The sequence below is a fragment of the Lissotriton vulgaris genome, chromosome 11 (genome assembly GCF_964263255.1).
Source record: "Lissotriton vulgaris chromosome 11, aLisVul1.2, whole genome shotgun sequence".
Classification (NCBI taxonomy): Eukaryota; Metazoa; Chordata; class Amphibia; order Caudata; family Salamandridae; genus Lissotriton; species Lissotriton vulgaris.
In genome coordinates this window covers 249,956,483-249,983,167 of record NC_141699.1, presented here as the reverse complement: position 1 = coordinate 249,983,167, position 26,685 = coordinate 249,956,483, and the positions used below count along the sequence as shown (strand labels likewise).

General features: G+C 45.5%; 1 protein-coding gene across 1 annotated transcript in view; it reads left to right on the top strand.

The window, feature by feature from the left end:
• Positions 1 to 26,685, top strand: part of LOC147679578 (solute carrier family 2, facilitated glucose transporter member 11-like) — a 573,370-nt gene that overhangs the window by 223,365 nt on the left and 323,320 nt on the right. Inside the window, exon 7 of the mRNA XM_086943163.1 lies at positions 11,928 to 12,057. Coding sequence (XP_086799289.1) covers positions 11,928 to 12,057 — 130 coding nt within the window. The remainder of the gene's footprint in view (positions 1 to 11,927; positions 12,058 to 26,685) is intronic.

The following is a 26,685-nucleotide window of genomic DNA, read 5'->3' as shown; positions in this document are numbered from 1 at the left end:
CTTCTAGGCCCTACCTCGCCAACACCTTTTATCTCCTTGTGGCCCCAAGCCCTGGGCACTCCCCCCACCCCCAAGGAAAGCGTCAAGAGCCTAGGAGTGTGGCTGGATAGCAAGCTGTCCTTCTCCACCCAGGCTACCAAACTGTCCGCCACCTGCTTCGGCATCCTCAAATCCCTAAGGAAGGTCCTTCCACTTCTGCCTCCAGAAGCCAGTGGCAGTCCAAGGCCTGATCCAGTCCCGCCTTGACACAAACAATGCTCTATACGTAGGGGCTCCCGAGATGACCCTCAGGAAACTCCAGATAGTGCAAAACTGTGCAGCGCGCACCCTGTTAAAGATTCCTCGAGCTCAGTCAGCCAGATCTGCACTAAAAAGTCTTCACTGGCTGCCAGTTAAACACAGAGTGTCATTCAAGGTGTTGTGCATTGCACACCTAGCATTCTGGAAAACAGGACCTGCTATTAATAGCAAGCTCGTCATCCCCTACCACCCAAACAGGAACCTCCGCTCCTCTGAGGCCCTTCTGGCAGTGGTCCCCCGAGTAAAGAGAGCCAGAGCCGGGGGTAGGATGTTCTCGGTGAACACCGCCAAACTTTGGAACACCCTCCCCCTCTCACTCCGTTCCAACCCGGACCTGCTGTCATTCCGTAAAAAGCTGAAGACCTTACTATTCACCAAAGTCTCCGAGCTATAATGTGTCATGTCACCGGTCCCTTCGATTCTTACCCCCCAGCGCTTGGACGCCCCCGGGCAGCAATCGCGCTCAATAAATCTATTTCCAATCCAATCTCATCCAATCCACAAGGACCCTTGAATACGTTGTCAACAATGTAATCAAGTGTCCTTGTGGCCTGATTTCTGTTGATATGACATGTAGAAAGGTCAAAGTGAGAATAATGGAGCACAGAAGCAACATTTGCTGTGCTGGGACAACCACGCGCCTCAATTCACACTATGCGGAGAAGGGCCAAACTGTGGTGGACATCAATTGAACCGTGTTGGACAAACCTTTCATTTCACCCAACACGCTGGACCTCTCACATGCTTTATTCATACGTTAACAAAAGTGGGTCTACAGGATTCGCACTCATGATACAGGGCTCAATGATGATATCCCATGGACATCCCTGGGAAGGCAATAGATTACATATCATTAAAGTAGATCTTTTTCCTTACTAGTGCCGTGCCTCTAACATTCCTGGAGGATTCAGGGACCCACCCTCCACAATCTAGTGTAAGGCTCCCTATATATGTTAATTAACAATCCAATGTTTCTGTATTAACGCTTGACTTGGATTTCTAACAACACAGCGTAACTTTAGCACAACACATACTCACATCGGGACCCCCTATAGTGCCATTTCTAGCACTCATCATAATGAACTTGGTAAGGTGCGTCGATTGAAAGGACAAAAAGTGTGACCCAGGGAGACCACACTTAATGATATGCCTAAAACTACGAGTATGATGTGGGGCATGGTGCCTTCACAGTTTGTTTTTTATGGATGTGTTTCTTATCAGCATAAATATTTGAAGCACGTTATTTTATGAACGTATGTCACTCACAGTTTGTGGTCATGATATATATGGTAGAGAGGGCCACTGTTTGCCCATTGTTTAGGGTGTGTTATTTGAGAACTTTGAAACACCCTATTCACACGTAATGGGTTGTTTTTATGTGGTCCAGCACTGTGAGAACAAATGTTTCACTTTATCTTATGCATATATTGGTCCATCACTGTACAGATTGCTTTCACAGTTTTTTGTATTCTTTCCATATACAGTTACCATCTGATGTATCCAAATGCTCCAGACTTACAGGTGGAGTGATACCTTGTACAGTGGGTCTACTAGATGGGATTTTTAATTTGAAGAAGTAGCATAGGGATCCTGTTTGTCCTGATGAATGCCGGGTAAGGAAGCAGGCAGAAACATGTTGACATCTATGCAGAATGGAGGGGTGGTGAGTACATACTTTACTCACACCACCACCATCCGAGGGTAATTTAGTACCCTTTTTTTATCTGACAAGGGAATCTAGAACTACAACTATAATGACGATGTATCATTTATTTATTTATTTATTTATTTATTGTGACTTGTATAGCGCACTATAACCCAGGGGTCTCTAAGCGCTTTGTTAGGATCAGCTAGACAATAAAAAGATGCATCAGATTACATTTAGCGGCCACCCCACGCTTGCTTGAAAAGCACAGTTTTTAATTACTTGCGGAAGGGCATTAGTTTCTTTTCATTGCGGAGTTTCAGCGGTAGTTTATTCCACATAGCTGGCAAAGTATGTGAGAAAGCACGCCCACCCACAGTGGTCAGTCTACAGCGTGGCTGAACCAGATATATGGAATCAGCAGATCTAAGCACCCTCCCTGGTTTGTAAAGGGACAGGCGAGATTTCAGATAGGTGGGTGCTCTGCCATGAAGCGCTTTGTGTACAATGCAGAGCCCCTTGAACATTAGCCTCTGCCTAACTGGCAACCAATGGAGTTCCCGCAGGAGGGGGGATGCCTGGGTACTCCTTGGTTTCTTAAAAATGAGCCTAGCAGCATCGTTCATGACCGTCTGCATTCTGTTTAAGAGGCCCTGTGGGAGTCCTTTATACAATGAATTGCCATAGTCCAGCCTGGCCAAAATCATTGCAGAAACCGCACTCCTTAGGGTGGAAAAAGAGAGCAGCGGGGAAACTTTCCTGAGTTGGCAAAGGAGGCCGACGCAGCAGCCCACCACAGCTGTGACTTGCTTTTTCATGGACAGCTTACTGTCCACCTGGATGCCCAGGCTCTTAACCACCTCAGCCGGTTCTGGAGGCGTGCCCAACTCCCCAGGCCAGAAACGGTCACACCAAGGGTTGCCAGCGATGGTAATCGGCAACACCTCGGTTTTGTCCGGGTTAATTTTTAGGGAGTTGCCGGACATCCAGTTAGCTGTACTTCTCAGAATGTTTTGCAGTCTGGTAAAGGCATTCTGGCTATCCTTCAGCTGGATGATGATCTGGGTGTCGTCTGCGTAGTTATATACCTGACAGTCCATTTGATTAAGCATTCGAATCAAAGGCTGTAGGTATATGTTGAACAATAGGGGTGACAGAGCAGACCCTTGTGGGACTCCGCAAGTGATCGAGGTTGCGGTAGAAAGCATGTCACCTAATTGCACTTTCTGCGTCCTCCCTTGAAGGAAGGATGTGAACCATGCCAGTGCTATGCCCTGAATGCCGAAGTCCCTCATCCGCGACAGTAGTTGTTCATGACACACAGTATCAAATGCCGCGGAGAGGTCCAACAGCACCAGGGCCCCCGGGATTTTCTTGTCTGCTCTGTTCCTAAGTTCATCTACGATTGACAACATAACCAGCTCCGTGCTGTGATTCGCACGGAAGCCTGCTTGATTCGGCTCTAGCAGCGTGTTGCTTTCCAGATGTTCTGAAAGGGTGATAAGGACATGCTGCTCCAGGACCTTCGCCAAGAATGGTAACTGGGAAATTGGTCTGAAGTTCTTCAGACATTTTGCGTCTGCCCCCGGTTTTTTTAGCAAGGGAATCAGACGGGCTTCCTTGAAGGCAGATGGCACTTGACCAGTTTGTAGAGAGAGGTTCAGGAGACTCAGCACGTCATCCTCAGTGCCCGGGAGTGCGAGTTTGAACACTTCAGGTGGGCATGGATCCGACCTAGAGCCGGACTTGACCCGTCCCGTGAGGGAGACTAAACTATCCTTTGTAATCAAGGGTAGATTAGAGAGCGGGATTGTAATTGGCAGTATGGCTGGGATATCCAGCGGTGGACAGTCAATTTGCGAGGTTGCCGTAATTTCAGTGACCAAATCAATGACTTTGTTGGTGAAGAAATCCTGGAACTTCTGACAATCCTCCTGACTAAAGTCCGGGGACTGTTCCTTGTTCTTCCTGAGCTCCGTAAGGACTCGGAAGACTTCTTTCTGAGGGTTCGTAGCCGTAGAAATCCTCTCCTCGTAGAACTCGGACTTCCTGGCTATAATCGCTTGCTTATAACCAGCGAGAGCCCGTAGATAGTTACTACGAGAGTCAGGACTGTAGTTTTTCCGCCAGGTTCTTTCCAGTTTACGTAGCCCACGTTTCTGAGCTCTGAGTGAATCGTTATACCACGGGGCCCCTCGTTTCCTATCCGTACGGTTCACCCTACAGATTGGTGCAACTTTGTCTGTGGCATTCTGAAGTTTGTCCATGAGTGCCCCACAGAGGGCCTCTGGGTTGAGGGGGCAATTGTTGGCAAGGGGGTTGGTGCGAAGTAAATTTATCATTTTATCCCCATCAATCTTATTCCACTTCCTAACTGCCTTCCATCCTCCTTTAGTTGTTGTTTTCTGTCTGCCCGCCAAAACCTTGCCTCTCACCAAGTGGTGGTCAGACCATACGCATGGCTGAGCCGCAGCCATGCCCTGGACAGGAACTGTCGTCCACACCAAGTCTAGGGTGTGTCCCTTGGCATGTGTTGGGCCTCTTACTTGTTGAACCAGATCTAATGAGGTTAACGCCTCATCGATCTGTAACGCCTGACCATCTTTTGGGACCTTCTCCCAATGGTAGTTAAAATCTCCCATTATCATTACCTTGTCATATCTTGAGCGAATGTCCTGGGCCAGTCTTATGAACAAGTCCGGGAAATCAGGCGAGGTCCACGGAGGGCGATAGACTAACAGAATCAGCAGACAATCCGTCCCTGATTGCAGCTTAACGCCCATCACTTCCGCGCCTGCTAAATTTTCCGTCAAGACCCTTTCGACCAATAGGCGTGAGTTGTACAGGAGGGCAACACCTCCCCCCCTCTTGGCTCCAGATCTATTATAGAAAAGTGCCGAAAAGTCGGATGGTAGGGAGGCAACGAGATCCGGCATAGAGGAATCCTCTAACCATGTCTCGGTGAGTCCCAGGAGATCTAGTTCTCCTTCTTCAAGAAGGGTAAACACCTCTAAATTATGTCGTTGCAGGGAGCGTGTGTTAAGTAGGCCAAAGCGTAAGCCGCGGGCCTGACTCATAACCTTCCGACCCGGCTGGGGAGTGGGGGCGGACAGGATTCTCTCACGCACAAGAATGGCAACACATTCTGGGCTAATATCAAAATTGCAGGAGTTCAAAGACTCCAACTCACCTCTGGTGTATACCAAGCGAGAACCAGGGGTCGTGGCCCCGGGTCCCGTCTGGTCCCTGATGGGCACAGATGGGCTTGCCTCTGGCGAGCCTCCGGCGCGCCCACGCTGCGCGCATACGCTGCGCGCCTGCATGGTGGCAGGGTTAAGTAGCCTCGAGCGTGCAAGCTGGCCAGGCAGCAACTAGGCTGTCAACCACAATGGCGTCCCAAAGCGGCGCTTCCTCCCCCAAGATGGCTCCCGCCCCAAGAAAGCAGCTAAAGACCCGCTCAACAGCGGTGTAATCTCCGATTAGAGTGTGGGTATGTCCTAACTCAAACCCCACCAGAAAACGGGACCCTTCGAATAATTTTAAAAGGTGAAAATTAATTAATTATTTCCGCATTTAAAAAGCGCTGTGCTCGCGCTAGTTAGCAGCATGTAAATTCTATCAGGAGCAGCCTCATAGTCAGTTTTAAAATCACTATCTGTCTGCACCTTTGTAGGATCTTTTTCTTTTACTTCTTCTAATTGTTTGTATTGTCTATCTCTCCCTAATGCTCCGCCTCTAGTATTTGCACAAAGGCGTTCAGTAGGAGCCCTATGATGAAGCATGCCACAAAATTTTGTGGGTATGGGCTGACTGTTTTTAATAATGTTTTTGTGCTTCCTTTGCAACCACATAGTGTACTTGAAAAAAAATGTGTGACTGATCTCCTTTTGTGTATATTGCTCGTATAACGCACTCAAGTACCCTCTGGTCAAATTTGCACTATATAAATGTTCCCCACCCTAAGAAAATGGTAAGCAGAAGTTTAATATTTCTATAGCAATAAATAAGGCTGTACTTTTTCCAAGGGATGATTTACTTGTGGCTTCTCTTACTGAGCTAATAAACTTTGCTCATGCACCCTTCCAACTCCAGGAATGAGATGTACACAGGAGTGTGAGTGAAAACTGTGCATAGGTATGTCTTTCACCCAAAGCATTGATTTCAGAAAAGTAGTTCATTCCCTTATGTTCTTGAGGTTGGACTATGGTGATTCACAACTAATATGAATTCTCAAAATTCAATAGCTCCACCCCTCAAAGAAGCACTTCCTACAGCTGTCATGTTTTTCGATGACTGGGGGTAAATGTTTGATGTGTTCACCATTCCATCATCGTGTGTTCTTTCTGCATTTGTCACCCTAAGTAGGAAGGGTCTGCCCTGGCGTGGGTCTCGTGCTCCCTATGCCACCAGATTCAAGTTAGCCTGGCTGATGAGGGGTGACACCCAATAAAGGGTCACAGGATGCTTGTTTTTGGTCCAGAAAGTACCTGGCCTGGCAGTTCAGGCTGAACAGTTCCTATGGGGAACAGGGTCAATACTGATTTGTATATGGCTGGGTCCAAACGGGAAATGGCATGGCAAGCAAAAAAACAACAGTTTAACCCAGATCTGTGACTTAGGGTGAATGTTTGATTTCATCAGCATTCCTTCCATCATCTGCTCTTTTTGCATTTGTTGCCCTAAGTGCAAAGGGTATGTCTAGATGTGGGTCTTGTGCTCGCCATGCCACTGGATTCAAGCTTGCCTGGCTAATGAGGAGTGACACCTGAAATGGTCACAGGGTGCTTTTTTCTGGTCCAGAAAGGACCTGGCAGTTCAGCCTGGACCTTTCCCATGGGGTGCAAGGTCATGACTGATTTGCATTCCTTCCGTCATATAGAGTAGAGCTAGAGTCCATATCTGCTGCTTGAAACTTGCTGAAGCAAGAAGTGCCCTGTTGAGAAGTTTTGGTGTGTAAAGATTTCTAACCCCTGACCTCTGAAGACTGCAGCCCTGTGGATTATCTTGCTGAAAAAGAACTAAAGAGTGGACTTCCTGAAAGCTAAAGGTTAAAAGAGCTCATCTGGAACTTCAACTAAATCTACACCTTGGTGAACTACCAATGGATTTGTAAGGGTTTTGTACCAGTGGATTGTGGGAACTGAAGTCCTCAACTTTCAAGGACCATCTTGGAGCTTCCAGACCCTTGGAGTGGGTTTGAGACACTTTGGGACCCCTTTAGGAATTTCAGAAAGAAGTTCAAGAAGTTTGGAGAACTTTGAAGAAACTTTGAAAAAAAGCTCCATAGAGGGACAGACTCAATCAGGCCAGCCAGGCCACCTGGCTTCAATCGCGAGCTGGACAAGCCAACGAGGTTCGTCCCGCTAAAAGCTCCATCACTCCAACTTCCAGAGATTGACAGGGACTAGAGAAAATCTGAAGCCGACAAACCCTCACCGAATCCGGCTACCCCCCGAGAAAAAGCTCCAGAAAAGTTACTAAGTCCGCTTGTAAAAAAGGTGACCGGGACCAACCGCAGGAGCCAGGCCGCCTGCCTTCCATCACTCCAGGAAAGTTGATTGGGAACTCGTCACAAGTCAAGCTGGCGAACTCTCACCGAATCCAGAGTGGTTGGGAGCTTCGAGGGACCTCGAGGAACAAAGCTCCAGAAAAGTTTCTAAGTGTAAATGTAGTGTCTCAGCCGAGGGCTAGGATTGTTCGGCCGACAGTTCACATGGGCCACTTTGGGCAGCTCGGCCGGACTGTTCACATGGGGAGCAAGGTCAAGAATGACTGGGTACAAACTGGAAAGACTTGGCAAGCAAAAAAATAATGGGTTTAACCAAGATCTGTGACTGCTGGTGACTATTTGATGTATTAAGCATTACATCCATCATGTGTTTGTTTTGCATTCTTCGCCCTGAGTGGAAAGGGTACATTCAGACGTGGATCCCTTGCTCGCTATGCCACCGGATTCAAGCTAGCCTGGCTGATGAGGGGTGATGCCCCAAAATCGGTCCTAGAATGCTTGTTTCTGGTCCAGGACAGACCTGGCCTGGCAGTTCAGGCTGGACTGTTTCCATGGGGAGCAAGGTCAAGACTGATTTGCATAATGCTGGGCCCTGACTGGAATAGTAGGGAAAGCAAAACAACTATAGATTTAACCCAAATCTGTGACTGGGAGTGAAAGTTTGATTTGTTCAGTATTCCGTCCATCATCTTTTCTTTTTGCATTTGCCAGGTTGGTCACGGCCTGGAAGAAGTTTGCTCACCACTTGATATTTCTTATCTCACTGGCCTGACAAGGAATATCTTCAAACCATAAGTCATCTCACAAGCTGTACACTTTAAAAGACTATGGGGCATATGCATCAAGCAAAATACCGGTCACAAAGGGGCCTATTCTCTCTTCGTGACCAGTATTTTGCCATTTGGGATGCATCAACCCAAAAGCAATTCGCAAAATAGGTAATAGCAAATTTTTCGATTACCTATTTTGCAAATGCAGTTAAGGAAATGCAAATTGTGATTTCCTAAATGCGATGCATTACGCATTCACAAATTGCGTTTTCACAATTTGGATTCGCAACTTACCATCAACTTAAGGTTGATGGTAATTTGCAGTTGTTTTAAAAAATGCAAATAAATGCATTTTTCAAAGTGCATTGTTGTGCACACACATGCCCTTAGGGCATGTGTGTGCACCACAAGTGCATACTTACCTTTTTTGGGGATCATCAGGATGGCCTTTTGACCCCCTTGCACCCTCGAAATTGCATGCACAATTTGCGAGTTCCTATTTGGTACTTGCAAATTGCACATGCAATACCATTCATTCTTATGGGCCTCTAGGTCCATAGGAATGATAGGGAAGCCATTCCTTAATGGCGAATCACAATTTGTGATTCACAATTAGGGAATGTGTAGGAATTGCTAATATTTTAATGAAACCTAAATGCAAAGGCAATTGTGATTCCTTAATAGCGATTCCTTATTAATCGCTTTTAAGGAATCATAGTTGCCTAGCTTGATGCATGTGCCCCCAAGTGGGAAGATTTACCAATTTCTCATGCAGAGCAGTGCAACAGCTGGAAATGCTGTGCTTCTGCAGTATGAGAAGAGAGCAGTAGAGCGCCAAATTTACTGAAATACAGCACTCTCCTCCCCTCTCTAGAGCGCCAGCACTGAAATAAGCTACAGTGTGCCACAGAGACACCTCTATGCCAAAGAGCAAGGGTGTATCCATGAGTCAAGCTGAGGTTTTGTACTGAAAGGATACCCTTCGAGTATGAAATACTATTCTTAGACTCATTTTAAGGAATTTCCCACTTTGTATGTGTGCTATACAGTGCAGCACACATGCAAAGTCGGAAAATAAAGGAGAAAAAAAGCCTTTTTCCTTCATAGCGACTGGTTGAAGGGTGTGCTATTTTCTGACACTAAACCCCATCTAATTATTTAGTAAACTAGGTTTTGCGTCAGAAACCTTGGGTGGTTTCAAGGGAATGCAAAGCAGTAATATGCACTGCTTTGCGTTACTTTCACTTTATTTACAGTGCTAAACAAGTTTAGCGCTGGAAAAAAATAAGACAAAAAGAATTGAGCCGATTTGCGTCACTTTGTGACACAAACACAGCGTAAATCTTAGTACATTTCCCACTAAGGGCTAGATGTAGGTAATTAGAATTTACCGATTGGTAAATAGCGGCAATATTCGGTAATTACCGAATCGGTATTTACCGATTCGGTAATTGCCATTGATTCCTATGGGCCTTGAGGCCCATAGGAACCAATGGCAATTACCGAATCGGTAAATACCGATTTGGTAAAATTACCGAATTTTCAAGGGTGACAGGGTGTCACTTTGACACCCTGTTGCACCCCTGATTCTGGCTTGTGTGTGTGTTACATGGCACAGGTGTACATGCACAGATGTGCATGTACACAGGAATTGGTTATTTGCCATGCAATAGTATTACATGGTAAATAACAAATTCTTAGGGGCCTGTGGCACTGTTTTCAGTGCCACCTACATATAGATTTACCGATTCGGTATATTTACTGAATCGGTATTTTACAAAATCGGTAAATTTACCGAATCAGTAAATTTATCGATTCTGTAAATTTTAGGCCCCCTACATCTCAATCACCAAATACTGGTCGGTAACGGCCGAAATCGGCCGTTACCGACCGATATTTGGTGACCTACATCTGACCCTAAATATCTAACTCAGGCATCTAATTGGGCGAACATCCGCTTCAGAGCACCAACGTCTTTCTCCATCAAAAACTAGCATTTAATGGGGCAAAAGAGCTCCCAGAGTGTGGATTTCACTCAACCCACCATTTGGAAAACTAATAAAATTAAGAGTTCAAAAGGGAATAGAAGACCCTCTTGGTCAAGTGTTACTTTCTACAATGAATGCCCAATGACAGGATAAAGTTCAGATACAAACTGTTTTCTAGTCCATGTGAACTACAGCTAGCATTTATGCAAATATGGCTTATATTCTGGCACTGATGGTTTCGCATCCCCCACTTCATGTTATGTAACATATGGAAATTTTGGGATGATAATCCATTATTTATTTTCAGTTGCTTCTATAGTATTGCTGCTTGTATGCATGTAAATATTGTTGTAATTCTGTAGGTATTGGTTTCATTCCTTTCACTCCTTGCTACATTATATTTTAAGGACTGTGTATTTTTACCTTTAGATGTTCAAATCTATGACTACATTGAAACATCTCTGTCTTTATTCACACTTGTAAGATCACCTCTATGAAGAGCGCCTTGCCACCCATTATATCTTGTCCATGTTGTATAAGACTGCAAATATATGAATACATTAGAAACGTGTGGGGGTAATTGACATTGCAGGCGTCATTGTGAGCTCCCTAGTAATATAGCCCCAGTATCCTGCTTTGGCGTATACAGGCACAATTAGCAGTATCCATAATCTCTTTACTATACAGACCCGCATGGATGATATAGATATTAGTGAGAACAGACCATATAACTTCGTTCATGGGCAGAAATTGATGCTGATTGCTGATGTCAACAGTCCCTCTCATTGATAGTTTCTATTTTGCACTAGTGCATGAATGGTGCACTAGAGTGCATGCAATGTGAGCACTATAAAACTACCCTCGGCCCTTTCTCACCCTGGAAAAGGTCAGAAAGCTGCACCTGCAAAGGGTTGGATCAAATTCCTTTCCAGAAAGCGAAAGGGCGCTGAACACCCCAAAACCTGACTGCACATAGGCATGGGCTACCTCCATCAATGTAGTTTTGAACTGGATGTACAATACCACATTGTGAAAATAGTAGCATTGGCCCTTACCCCTTCAAATCTAGAAGAAATGGTCCCTGCCCATAAGGCACCAGGCTATGAAACCCCCACAGGAATAGGTTCATAGCCTCCATTCCAAATAGAAAGGACACATATGGAAGCTGAGACCAAGCTCCAGGTCAACTCACCTATCATTATATCAGCAGGAATTTCCTCCTAAATTAACACCATCGCTGCTAGTGATATTTTGCTCCTGTGCTGGGATTTTCAAAAGTACATTATGTATGACGAGCTGGGCTCGTCATCAGCCTGGTAGGAGGCTACTTCATGACGAGCCCAGCTCGTCAAGAGCCTGGAAGGGGTTAAAACATAAGGAACCCCTTCGGAAATGCCTCTTTGTTTTTCCTCCACCTACTGTTAATGTCTATCACAGCTAAACTGAACAAGGTAATGCCTCCTTCTGATAAGGTAAAGTGCAATGCATTAGAGAATCAATGTGAAAGTCATTATACACACTCACAGCTTTCCATTCCAAAGTATGGTAAAAAAAAAATAAGCACCTTTTCTGGTCAGTAAAATGTTCTTTTCAAATTGCTGTTATAAAAACAAATCATCCTTTAGCTGCATAGAGATTAGAACAACATTTTGAGTTTCTAACTTTTTCACCTTTTTGTAGTGTTAATCAGGTTATTTTTATGTTTTTGTTTATAGGTATCGGTATTGTCGTTCAATCTTTATACCTAGGTGAGATTGCCCCCAAACACCTCAGAGGTTCCATGGCGTTATGGAGCGTTATATTTTTAACAGGAGGAATTTTAATTGGACAAATTATTGGCCTGAGGTACTGCATTTCATTATTACGGTTCATTTGTCTGTTGAACATATCTGGAATCCGTTATTAAATATACACTCTTATAAGATGAAAGGTTAATAAATCCTTCTTCAGAAGTGGAGTTCATGTAATCAAAAAAGTAAATTGACAAATATGTGGCACATCAAACTTTTGTATCACAATGTGTGTATTCGTAATATTCCCAAAACATTTTAATTCAGTGTGTATTGCACAATTCATCCAGTCATAAAATACCTCCTGCTTTCAGACTGTGGTTAAACAATGAGTCAAATGAGGCATGTGTTTTGTGCATCTTTATGAAACCCATCTTCTAGACAGGCTGCAATACTGTTATTGTAAAAGTGGAGACCCAGAAAATGGTAGCGAAAGCAGCAGCAGTGCAAACTCTTGTTGACTGTCCATTATTGAAAGTGTAGGGCCTGATTTAGAGTTTGTTGGATGGGATTCTCTGTCATAAATGTGATGCTATTGCCTCCGCTTTATTACAAGTGCCATGTGATATAATTAAGGGTGGGCGTAAAATCCGTTTCGCGGGCGAATTTGCGGATTTTCCGCGATTTCGCGATCCGCGAATCTCACGAAATCGCGGTAAAACCCGCGAATCAGCGGGGACGAATTTTCAGCCAAGCAAGGGTTACAGCACCAGGTGCAAAAGTTGAACCTAATTTCTTTGTAACCTTTTACAAAAGGGTTACAAACAAATTAACTTCAACTCGGACACCTGCTGCTAATTGCTTCCTGGCGCCTCGTTGCCTACTTGCAACTATTCTCTGACCCTGCTCTGACCCTTGAAGCAGGGTCAGAGAATAGTTACAAGTAGGCAACGAGGCACCTGTCCAAGGAATTAAACCTCATCAGGAAGCACTTACAGATATAAAAAACAGGAAGAAGGGAGAGGATGGCAAATACACCCATTTTGAGTTGTCAGGAGGGGTTAAACTAAAAGAGACCTTTACAGCACAATTTTCATATGCATTTTGCTAAAAATAAAAAGCTTTATGTTCTGTAGGGGCAACTCAGGAATCTGGCCCTTCAGAGATCCGGCCTCTCTTTCTTTCTCTCGTTCTCTCTCTCCCTCTCTCTTTCCCTCTCTTTCTCTCTCTTTCTATCTATCCATCTATCTATCTATCTATCTATCTATCTATCTATCTATCTATCTATCTATCTATCTATCTATCTATCTATCTATCTATCTATCTATCTATCTATCTATCTATCTCTCTCTCCCTCTCCCATAAAAGACTGCATGGGTAACTTCGCTATGCAAGCGGCTCGCGAAGACTCAAAAACCCCCGCGAACACGCAAAAAAACAAAAATCCGCAAATTCGCACAAATTCGCGAATTTTGCGGATCGCAAATTCGCAAATCCGCAAATTCGCAGATCGCGAATTCGCAAAATTCACCCATGGTTAGATATAATGCACTTATAATACTGTGGACATCATGGCCGTTATGTCCAAAAGGGGTATTGCATCTACCAAATTCTAAAAGATGCTCTCAAGTTCCAAAATTGAAAAAAGCCTCACCTCGGGGTGGCACACTGTGATTGTGTAGTGCATACGTCCAAGTCCTAGTCATGGGCTGGAAACTGTAGAGGCCTATTGCGCTCCTTCTTGATTACCAGAAGTAAGGGTGCTTACTTCCAGTAGCAACTGTGACAGCCTGCATTGTATGTACAGATGGAAGGTATAGGTTCCTCCTTAAGAGGGCCCTAATAAGGAGGAAAAATGAAAGCTAATAACCTCCTTGACAATCAAGGTGGTTCTTGAGTTGCTGGGTTAGGTAGGGGTGGGGTTGGGCAAGGGTTGGTAGGTTTGGCACTAAATTACCATGAACCAGGATGGAGAAAGAGCTAGGAGTAAGATCTTCAAAAGCAGAGAATCCAAAATAAGATTTGCAGCTTCAGAAAAAAAGAGGTAAAATCAGGCGCAAAAAGGCTTCAACGTGGATGATGAACTCAATGGAAAATAAGAAACAAAATCAATTGCGACTCATCCATCTCAAGGCAAAGCTTTTGTTGGAAATTGGTTTAATGGCTCAGGGGATTAAACTTTACTCAAGCAGCAACAACAAACTGTATCAGGTTGAAACACAAGCAAAGCCCAAATTAACGTGGGCTTCTGGTAGCCTGCCAAAAAAAGCAGCCAGGCTTAACTTAGAGCAAAAGAGTAAAGTATGTATGCAGCACTTCAAACAGTAAGAAAGTGGAAACAAAACACAAGAAAATCCCCCATCAATTTAGAAAAACAGAATAAAATGTAGTCAATAATTTTACACCAAAACCACAAAAATCCAATCAGTAAAACCGGAGAGATGCAGTTCTAAAGATTTAGGTGAAAATATTGCCAAAAAGCTCAAAGTCCCACTCCCAGCTAGCTGTTCATCTGAGACCGGGTGAAAATCACAACCTCCGGCCATCCACGATGGAGCGCAGGATGGATACAGGGACCAGGTTAGGCCTGCTGAAAAGTTACCTTCAAAGGCCAGTGTGCACAATTCCCTTCACGTTGGAAAGGGCCGTTAGGAGCAGGAAGAGTGTTGCAGACGGTCATCAATGTAGCTCAGAGTTCCTGTTGGCATTGCAGACTGTCATGGCTGGAGCTTTGCACTGGTGGTCACTGCAAGCTGTTGATGCTCTAGTGCAAAGTGCAGAAGATCTTGTTCTGCCGGGCCTCAATGACTGTAGATGTAGAGCGAAGAGTCTAATAGGGCTCCTCAGTCAGGTATAGCTTGAATCCAGTGACACAGTAAGCAAGGGACCCACGTCTGGACATACCCTTGCCACTTCGGGCTATAGGTCAAGGCTGATTTGCATATGGATGGGTTCAAACTGAGGTTACATGAAAACGAACAATGAGCTGAAATCTTACCCTGAGTAATTGCTAGTGAGTAAACATACTGCAAGCATTTCTCCCATTAACGTTTGTGTGTTTGATGGACAAGTAGAAAAGGTGTTTTTTTGTGACTGTTAGAAGAGTTATCCTTCATCTGAGGGTGGCAATGATATAGCATACTGGAACCCACTGAGAACAGACTTTGTTAGATAGAGAGTGGGGGTGACAGGAAGTGTTAAATTCTGAAGGTCGTCTTTCGGTCCATTGAATTAATTTGTGAAATACATTGCTGCACTGTAGGATATACGATCTTGAAGGAGTTTGAAGACAGCTGCTGTTAACAGGTAGAGAGATATAATTCTGGTTTGCCATCAAATATCTTTAACGTTGAGTAAGAGAGTCTCAATATACAGCAGTAAATGTTAGATTCACTTTAGGCACACAGTCTGTAGGTTGGATGTTGGATCTCAGATGCACAGCTGAAAACTTGAGAGAACTCCAATATGAATGCCAAACATACAATTTCAGGTGTGTGGTCCAAATGAAGAGCTTTAACACATCGCTGGGGAGATGCTTTTGATATACTGTCAGATTTCAATCCACAGCATGGAAGTATAAATTCCACTGACCTGGGACAAGCTTGAAGACAAAGAAACCTGAATTCTGTACAACAGTTAGTTCAGAGAACGCAATCAATCAATCAATCAATCAGGAGTTTGTTAAAGCGCGACTACTCACCCATAAGGGCATCAAGGCGCTAGGGGTAGTGGGGGTGCAGGTTCCATTCCATCAAGCAGGGGGTCTGTCGAAGGGCCAGGTTTTGAGATTTCTTGCGAAGAAGGGGAGCGATGTTGTCTGTCTGAGGTGGAGCAGAATGGTGTTCCAGGCTTTGCCGCGAGGAAGGAGAAGCAGCGGCCTCCTGATCTGGTCTTTCTGGTGTGGGGGACCATGGCGTAGGAGAGCTTGGCTGATCGTAGGGTCCTTTGGGGTGCATGGAATTTGAGGCGGCTGTTCAGGTATACTGGTCCGGGGCTGTGGAGGGCCTTGTGTGCTGGGTGAGTATCTAAAGGTGATTCTTGCCTTGACGTGGAGCCAGTGGAGTGTGCTCAGGTGCTGGGAGATGTGGCAGTGTTTTGGCTGGTTGAGGACCAGTCTTGCAGTGGTGTTCTGGATGTTCTGTAGCTGGCGGGTGAGGTTTTTGTTTATTCTGGCTTAGAGTACGTTGCTGTAGTCGAGTCTGCTGGTGACCAGGGCGTGAGTGACAGTCTTTCTGTGTTCGAGGGGGATCCATTTGAAGGTCTTACTAAGGAGGCAAAGGGTGTGGAAGCAGGAAGACGAAAGGAAGTTGATCTGGCGGTCCATTTTGAGCTCGGAGTCCAGGGTGAGTCCCTGGTTATGTGCGTGGTCCGTGGGGGTTGGCAGGTTTCCGAGGGCAGGGGGGCCACCAGGTGTCGCTCCAGGCAACGGGGTTTGGGCCCATGATGAGTACTTCTGTTTCTTTGGTGTTTAGTTGTAGGCAGCTGTTTTTCATCCATTTGGCAATGGCTACCCCATGCCTTCTCAAAAGTTGTCTCCGGCGGTGTTGGGTTCATTGGATAGGGAGAGGATGAGTTGGGTGTCGTCTGCGTATGATACAATGTTGAGTTCATAGGTTCTGTCGATGGGGGTGAGTGGAGCCATGTAGACGTTGAAGAGTGTCGGCTGAAGGAGGAGCACTAGGGGACTCCGCAGGTGGTAGGTGTAGGGTCCGAGAGGAAAGGGGTGAGTCTGACCTGCTGCATTCTGCCAGAGAGGAAGGAGCGGATCCAGTCGAGGGCCTTGTACTAGATTCCTGCGTCATGGAGTCTGCGTATTAGGGTGCGGTGGGAGACTGTGTCGAACACCGTTGAGAGGTCGAGGAGGATGAGGGCTACTGTTCCTCCTTTGTCTCCTTTGTCCAGTAGAGTGTGGATGTCGTCTGTTGCGGCGAGGAGGGATGATCCTGAAGGCAACGTTTGGCCAGCGGTGTCACTTTGCCCCTAGGTAGATAGAAGCGATAGCAGTGTTTCCCACAAACCACTTCATGATAAAATGTGACAGCTGATTCAGAATTTCAAAACTGCATTAGAGCATGTTGATGAGTGGAGCCATTGAGAAGTGGATTGTTGAGGTCAACATATGCAGCTAAGTTATGAGTTGACAGCAGACTGAGTTCTTGCATACTGATGCACAGAAGAGGGGAAAGTGTTTGATAACAGTTTCATGATTACTGGAATCCCTGTATGAATAACCGCAATTGGATCAGAGATTCATTGTGTAAGGCTTCTGTGGAGAATTTCTTTTCAAGGTGCACAGGCTTAGCGTAAAGAAGGAGAAGAGAGGTGTTTGTGACCTTAGTGGAGAGGATACGAATGGTTGCAAGGTTCAACTGCTGGGTTCTCTGCTGATGAGTAGGCCTTCATTCTCCTCTTTGAGTGGCATTATCAATTAGTAGAAGATGAGATGGTAAAGACTCAGACAGTGAGGGTGCTAATAGTTGCTGGACATAAGTAGCTGGAGTCGAGACTGAGGTAGAGTCTTTTTAACTCTTATTTGAGCAGGAATGTCCGATATGGCTTATATTCAAATGTAAGTTAGTCTTTATTAGATGCAAGGAGAAAATGAAAAGGGCCCCAGATAAGGGGTTTGGTGGTGAAATACAGCTTAGTGATTTTCAGTCTAGAGCTCTGAGGAGCCATCTGAGTACAGTCTTGCTTAGATTGGCAAATTCAGTGTGGCAAAGGCATGGTACCTGAATGTTGTGTACTAAATATCCTCTAACAAAAATATCATGCTCTAAATATATTTTACCAAACTATATCCCTGGGGAGCTAATCAACAATCTTCACTAAGTGCAACAGTATTTTCTTAAACAATAGTTATGTCAGATAACAGTTTTGTGGCCAATAGAACTGATTTCGTTATTGGATTTGTGGTAAAATCAAAGAGCACAAGATATTGATTATTGGCCTATATTGTGGTTTGCAAATTTAACCTGGGTTGTGGAGCTTACCTTGAGTGCACAGGGTGAAGTTCAATAACTCAGAAAGTCATTTCTGGTGGTCAGAAGCTGTCTAGAGTGAGTTTTATATTGTTGTGGTTCTTTCTCTTTTTTGAATTCAAAAGCTTTTTACTGTTTCCAAAGAACTGAATTATTTCCCCACTAGGGTAAACAGACAACGTTTATTTGTTTGATGTAATTTAATGTGGTTCTGCAATTGTTTCCCTGTATACAAAGAAGGTGATTTGTTATTGGTTGCTCAACCAGGAATCTGCACTGGGATTAGTGAGACAGTACCAGTAGCAGTGTTTTGCTTTGTTGTCTGCTTGCCTAGCTGTGCTGTGATAGGTTGACCTTTGACAGTGCCACGCTGCTATAGGTGGCTGTTTGCCAAGTCATTTGTTTATGGTATTCTGTTATTGTTTGATTTATTTGATTGTTTTGAACTTGCTAAGAATTAAATGGATAGGATATTTACAAAGCCTAAACATTAGAAAGAAGGAATGCCTAAGGAGGGACAGAAGGCACTGACTGTGGGCATGCCAGCATGTGGAATTATGTAAGAGGTCATGTTCTATATGAGTGCCTGGATTCCCAAATGGAAAAAATATAAAAAGCATGGTGAGCCTTTACAGCTTCCAATGGAGGGTACTTTTAATATTAAGAAATTAGATTTCCTGAGACAAACAATGTACGATATGGAACCAATGCAGAGAACTGCACAGTTTGAGGTGCGTAATAAATTGGATCGCATGGCAAGAGTGAAAGAGAGTAACAACAGGGATAGAACTATGAAGGAATCATTTAGTTGCATGTTGGAAAGCAAATTAGAGTTTAGTCAAGGGAATATGTAGAGGGGAAATGTGATGGCATGTTTTAAAACTACAGTCTCTGAAACTGAACAAGCAAAACCAAGAAGAAATAAGAAAACAAGGAATCTGATGAAGTTTGCAAATTATTTTATGAACTGTTAATTTCAAGACTACCTCTTTCTACAGATAGACTACTGACACAGACCTCTGTCAAGGTTGACAGGGATGGAGAGGGAGATACTGCAAAGGTACTGGAACTTTACTGAGTTCTCCAGCAGGGATTTCACTCACCATGACAATGCCTAGTATGAGTAGGATTGGTAGGATTGGGGCAACAAAAAGGCAGGTTATGATTATGCAGGAAAAAAGATAATGGTGATGGAGCCGCCACCTAAAGGAATTTGTATTGGGATTCTAAGAATTGAATTTGGAGGGGAGTTGCTAGGAAAGGTGGATTCAAACAGAATATTTACCTATAATGCTGATGAAATTAGATATATGTACTTATAAATCGCAAAATAAAAAAAGAATCGATTAATTAAATGTTGATAATCGTGAAATGAAAAATGTGAAACAAAATTACAAAATTGATTTAACACATGAGGAAATTGACCTTATTACTTTAAGGTCTCATATCAGAGACGTAATTAAGAATACCCGCAATTGGGAAGATTTAACGAAATATTGGGATAAATAGTAAAGAGGGGCAAATCATTAAATAAAATTAAAGGGCATGAGGGGAAAAGGACAAGAAATATAGCCATTGATTCACAGGACCAAGCATTGTGGCTAAGTTTCCTTTACGGGCCTTTTATCAAGGGAATTTAGTGCATGCCCCTTGGACAAGGGCTGACCTGTATGCTTTTACACATAATTTTCCAAAATTGAGAGAAGATCCAGCAAAATAGTATGATGAAATTCATAAGTTAACACACCTTTCGCCAATGTTATTGACTGATTTAAAGATATTGTTTGAAATAGTTAATACTGGACATTTGTGGTTAGAGTGTAACGTGGCTGTTGGATGGTCAGCTCAGGAGCCAACTAGACTTGGTCCTGATAATACACCATCTGCAGATGTAGCTGAGAAATAGAAAGCAGTAATTAAGCATTTGAAAAAATGAATTCCAGAAAGGGCTATAAATTGGGGAAAGATTATGAGAATGGCACAGGAGCCTAACGAGTCAGTGCATTGTAAATGTAAATGTATTGGCATTTATATAGCGCACTACTTACCCGTAGGGTCCCAAGGCGCTTCGACCGCTGCGAAACCCTTCCTGGCTTCCCCGAGAGATGGTCTCTTAATGGGTATCTCCAGGGTGAGACCAGGCATCCCCGGCGGTCTGGTGGGGCCGTTAGTGAAGATGAGGCAAGCTAATGCCCAGAGTTGCCGAGTGTGATCGCGGATCAGAGTGGGCACCGAGGCGAGAGAATTATCGAGTCCGCTGACCCTGGTCCAGAAACCTGCCGCGCCGGGAATCGAACCCTGGTCCCGGGCCGTCCTCTGCTCTCGGGTCTGCCGCCTCTAACCAGTGAGCCACACTACTTCACTTCACATTCACATTATGAAAGATAGATGCTTGTTTTTAAAAAACTTAGTGGAGCCAGGATGCTGTAGGAGGTTTCCTATCAATTTCGTGAATGGGCTCAGATTGGATATAATTAATCTTATCTAATTGTGTTACTTGACAAATTGTATTTATGTGATTTTGAAATTAGCCAAGAACAGTAGTTAGTATCTTGAGAAAAAAATAAAAGAGAAACTAAGGATTGCTCAATTAAAGCCATTTGAAAGGGTACCAGCAAATCAAATGGTTTCAAATATGAATGAAATGACTGGAAACAGTACATTTAAAACAAAAGAATATTGCTTTCCATATCTGTGGGTGCATTGCAAGAGAGAGGTGTGGTGCAGCGGCCAGAGCTGCTGACTCCAGAACACAGGGCTTACGGTTCGATAGCCAGCAACAGCTCAGCTCAGCACCCTGTTACTCAATAGCTCACTTAATCTCCCTGACGGCCCCCAGCGCCTTGAGACCCCAAGGGGTGATTAGTTTGCGCTCTACAAATACAGGGTACTGTGTGAGGCATATCCGACCCCACAGAAAGGCAGATCAGGCAATGGAGGAGGGGGTATAGACAAAATCATGGGAAGATTCAGAACTATTTGAAGAAAACCAAAATAGTGCAGACTGCAGAGAAAAAATATGATGTGGAATATGCTAAATTGTGGACAGAATTTTCTGAATCCGAAAAGATTTCAAATTCAGATTCAAACTTCCCCACTCACTAAACTTTAAGAAAAAATTCCATATAATGCAGGCTATTGATAGAATGCAATGATTCCTACTTTTGAGATGGCAGGGAGCAGATCACAATGATATAGGCTAAGGGGTGGATAACTGCTTACTTGGAGCAGTTCTGGAAGTACACAAAAGTGTTCCATATATTGACGAAGTAGTCAATGGCCATAGAGTTTCATTTCTGATTGATACGGGGCTTATCTGCTCTACAGTTCTGTGGAAGTCCCAAACCTACCCCTCTTGGAAAGAAAAGTAAAATTACAGGGAAAAGTAATACATTATTAATCAAGTTTCAGTAAATATCCCTGTTAAAGTAGGACAAATGGAAAACTAACATCAGTTTATATTGTATGATCCAGTGAGCTGGCTTGGAAAGGATCTTCTTTGCAAGATGAAATGTGTTATTTTATGAACACTAGATGGTGTTGCCATAGAAATACAGAATGAAGATTCAGTTTTCAAATTAGGCCTAGAGGACAATTGAGTAGAAATTTACCCAGTTTTTACAAAAGTTGACTTGCCACCAGATTTTAAACATTCAGTCAGAGAAGAAGTATGGGATTTTACCAGAAAAGAAATTGGGTTGATCAAAACAGCAGAGACAGTGAAGATGTATGTGAAACCAGCTGCTGTTTTTCCCAGAACTAGACAATACAGGCTAACTTTTTTTTTTTTTTTTTTTTTTTGGTAGACCTTTATTGCACATTATCACATTTACACAGCGGTGTGCCTAAACCCACTTATAGGGCCGGCCGCTATCAGAGCACCACATATTAAGCAGGGCAAGCAATACATCTCTCCATTTCAAACCCATATGCAGTGTACGCTTTGCCCATGAAGGCACCACAAATGTTCCAGAAGCAATGTCCAATGTACCCTATCAATTCCGGCCGTATGCCCTTATGTGATCTCGGTCTTTTTCCATTTTTAACAAAACCAAAGTCAACCGTTAACTAACCCCAACTCCCTCCCAACCCCCTCCATCCTGGTCCTGATGAAGACTTCAAATCTAGCAAGTGTATAAACCGTATGGCAGCCGGTTCAGTAGGGTACAGAAAGCGTATGAACGAGTTTGGCATCACCCCTCAGTGTCTCCTACAGCACCCACAGTAGTACAGAGCAGCAAAGGGTAGTACAGTCTCATCTCCTCCCAGAGCAGGTGCAAGTGTCCCAGAGGGTATCAGTAGTCACACATCCCGCTTAGTAAGGATGCCCCACACATATTGAGGCCGCATTCACGCAGTCTCCTGGCCCCCCCCCCCGACAAATTTACTATCACACTCCTTTCGCTATCAGAATCGTCCAGAGACAGCACGTATAGCGTAAACGGCTCCCATACATCCCGCGGGCGAGATTTCTCTGGCAGCCCCTCATAATAGCATTGCAGTTGGTCTCTGCAGTAGGCCATGTCATTCAGCCACATCTGTACATTAGGCGCCCTCCTTCCCCCCCATCCAATAGCGACCCTCCTCTTAGCCAACTGTAGAGCCAGGACCACAAGTCGTCTCGATTGAGCAGTTACCCCGGAGGCAATGCCCAAAAGGCAGAGACGTACGTCCAGTTTAACCTCGCTGGAGATCATGACAGTCAGTCTCTCAGTCACCTCCTTCCAAAATTCATACACTCGCGGACAACCCCAGGCCATGTGTATAAAATCAGCATCGTCAGCTCCACATCGGACACATTGGGCACTGGCCCGGAGCCCATATCTAACCAGCTGGACCGGCGTGTAATACCATTGGTGCAGAAATTTAAAGTGCAGGAGGCGAAAGTTGCCGTTGATCACACATCCCCCAGTCATGTTACAGCATTCCTCCCATTCTCCATCACTCAGAGGTTCTGGCAAGCTCTTATCCCAGCGCGCCCTGGCCAAGACCGCCCCCCCTCCTTCATCCTCCTGCGCAGCCTTATAAAGTCTAGAGAGCAGTTTAGTTCTATCTTTGGCTGTGTAGAGCAGCTGTAATGCCCCAAGCGTTAGTGGCTCCGCCGGATACGTTGGAAACAAATCTCGCACTGCTGCCCTCAAGCGGGCGTACACAAAAGTAGTCATAGCTGTATTAGTGGAGCTTGCCGTCATGGCCTGTAAAGAGAGAAAGGAGGTCCCCGGGAAAAGATCCCCCATGGTCTGAACTCCAGCCTGCCTCAAAACCTGCAATCCCCCGATCTCACCGGACACTGATATATCCGAGTGGTATAGTAGCGGCATAGCCGGAGCATATAACGGCAATCTGGCAGCCCGTCTACCAAGGTCCTCCCATGCGGATGCCGTGCGCCGTACCGTATCGATCTCCCCCTTCTCGAATACTGAATGTTTGTTGGTTATCATCGCCCTTAGCGGATACGGCAAGACTGCACTAGCCTCAAGCGCCACATGTGGGGTGTATGGCGGAGCAGTGATCCAGTAACTAGCAAATTGAGCTTGCGCGCATAGGTAATAAAGCTTCATGTCCGGTAGGGCGAACCCACCCAGTGCATGCGGTTTAATCATGACATCCCAAGTCACACGCGGTTTCTTGCCAGCCCAGGTGAGCAAGATCAAAAGGGACTTCAGCCGTGCGAAAAAGTGCGTTTTCAGCGAGACCGGGACATTCACAAAGAGATAAAGAAATTTCGGCAGCACCACCATTTTAATCAAAGAAGTACGATCAGCAAGTGTCAGAGGGAGCCGAGTCCATCTCGCCACCTGATCCTCCAGCTTAGAGATGGCTACTCCATAGTTAGCCCTTATAACTTCCTGGCAGTCCCTATGTACCCAAATGCCCAGATAGCGAACCGAGTCCGTCGCCCACTCCAGAGAGAACTCCAGCGGAACCCGGCTGGTCGCATCCGTGAGTGGGAGTATCACCGATTTGTCCCAGTTTATAGCCAACCCGGAGTGTCGACCAAACCTAATAAATTCGCGAAGTATATTTTCAAGATGAAGCGACGGATCTCTGACATACAGGACCATGTCGTCCGCATACATCGACACAGCCAGAGACCTGAGGGGGAATTTCAACGCTGCCTCCGAGTACCTCTGCCGCAGAATACAGGCCAGAGGTTCCATCATGATGGCAAATAATAGTGGCGATAGAGGACACCCTTGCCTTGTTCCCCTCTGGATCGGGAATGACGAGGAGACATGCCCGTTGACCCTGACTCTTGCAGTCGGTGCGGTGTACAATAGAGCGATAAGGGAAGTGAAGAAAAAAGGCACCCCCATCCGGTGCAAGACAGTCAGCATATATTTCCATGCCACCGAATCAAAGGCCTTGGCCGCGTCAAGCATGACTGCAGCCGCAGGGAGATCTGGCTTGAGTAGGTGCAATACAGCGAAAAGTGTCCGCAGATTAACCGTCGTGGACCTGAGAGGAATGAAACCTGATTGGTCCGGCAGGACCATGACTGGCAAGAGTAGACGTAGTCTCGTAGCCAACACTTTGGCAATAATTTTGACATCAGTATTCATAAGTGAGAGGGGGCGATATGAATCACATTTATTTGGCGGTTTCCCAGGTTTAGGCAGCGCCACTAAGAGTGCCTCTCTCATGGACGCCGGAAGCCGTCCGCGCTCAAACGCCTCTTCCAAGACCTGCACCAGCTGAGGAATCAGGATATCCGCATATTTTTTATAAAATTCGGAGGGCAGACCATCCGTGCCGGCCGCCTTTCCATTCGGAAGTGCCGCAATGGCGTCCCTGAATTCAGTTTCCGTAATATGGTGCATTAGGAATTCTTGCTGACCTTTGGAAAGCCATACCAAGGCAACGCCCTCCAGATATCGGTCCACCTCCTCCTCATCAGCCGTGTCCCTCCGCTCATAAAGTTGCGCATAATGCTTCGAGAAGCAGGCTAAGATACCCTTAGTGGTGGTCACCACTTCCCCCTGATCCTCAATCTCTTGCACCGTGCAGTGGCGTGCCCACGGCTCCCTGATGCGATCCGCCAGTCCCTTTCCTTGCCGTCCCCCTTCGCCATAGTATCTAGCAGTAGCATGCTTAGCCAAGAATTTCACCTCTTGCTCCGCCAATTCATTGTATTCTGTGACCTTTACTCTGATGTCTGCAAGTGTCGTGCCCTGTACGTCCTCTTCCAATCGTCTCTCGAGGGATAGTAACTCCCTTTCCAGCCTGGACATGGAGTCCCTGATAGACGTGAGCACCCCTGATTTCAAGCCTATACATGCACCTCTCACCGTCACTTTGAAGGCCTCCCACACCGTGCTTATATCATCAACAGACCCCACATTATTAACAAAGAACTCCTCCACGATCTGTCCCAGGCGTTCAGAAAGCACTTGGTCAGTCAGTATCCCAGGAGAGAGTCTCCAAGTGAAAGGGGCCGGGGCATGTGTTGGAATCTGCAATACCAGTGTAGCAGGAGCGTGATCCGAAATAGTGCGAGGCAAGTGAGCAGCATCCACCACCCAACCACACACATCCCTAGTCGCCAGCCAGAAGTCTAGTCTCGACCATGTATCGTGTGCTGAAGTGTAGCAAGTACCCACTCGCAAAGTTGGATTACGTAGTCTCCACACATCCAGCAGTTGCAGCCCAGTCATACCCTCGCACACCGCTTCCGCCGCCCTCTTGCGCACAACAGGCCTGTCATGTTTCTTGTCCAGCACTAAATCGAGCGTGACATTCCAATCTCCCCCGCATAGGATAGCTGACGGTGCAAGCAAGTAAAGTTTGTTCCAGAGCATTACATAGAAATCAGGATCGTCAATATTTGGACCATACACATTGAGTAAAGTAACCAGCATACCACACAACTTGCCCTGCACAATAATAAACCTTCCTTCCTGGTCAATTTCCTCGTGCACCACTTCAAAGGGTAAATTTCTCTTGATCAAAATCATCACCCCCCGAGCATAGGAAGAGTACTTAGTGGCCAGTCGCACCCCCGCCCACTGTCTGCCCACCATTTCAGCCGCCCTGCCCTGAAGATGCGTTTCCTGAAGAAACACCACCTGAGCTGCATGTCGATTCAAAAATGCAAGCATTTGTCTCGTCTTTTGTGGCCTATTAAGACCCCGCACATTCCACGTTATGCATGTGACCCTACCCCCCCTGTCCATAACTCTCATTCTGTAAGCCTCCCAAGCGCCAATAGAACCGCCACCTTGCCCATCCCAGAATGCGCACCCCTGCACCCCACCAACCATATGCGACATGAGCAACTTCGTAGAAGAAACGGACCCTCAACCGGAGGAGCCGAGCGTATGGTATCAGCACCACAGACCCCACATCCCAGACCAGGACAGTAAACAATCCCCCAACAGCCCTCAAACCCTCTTCCCCCATCCCACCACCCACTTCAGCGCACCCAATTAGCCGAAGCCATCCCGAAACCCAACATTGCACAACCCCCAACATTTCAAACAACAGTGTGTGGGGATCTCCCTTATCGGGGGCGTAGTGGCACACTTCTCCCGCCAAGAGGTGACGGGAGCGTGGACCACGCTCAATCAGAACATCTCCAACCTCACAACCCTGATCTCGTGAGCAAGCACCCAATATTGTGCCAACAGTTTATAATACATTACTAGGAGAGCCCCGGATGTGCCTACTACCAAGAGCGCCATAGTTTCAGCCGAGAGCCCTGGCATCCATAGGGCAGTCCCAGTACGAGCCCCCCAGAGCTCACCACCTTTCAATCGTGTGTG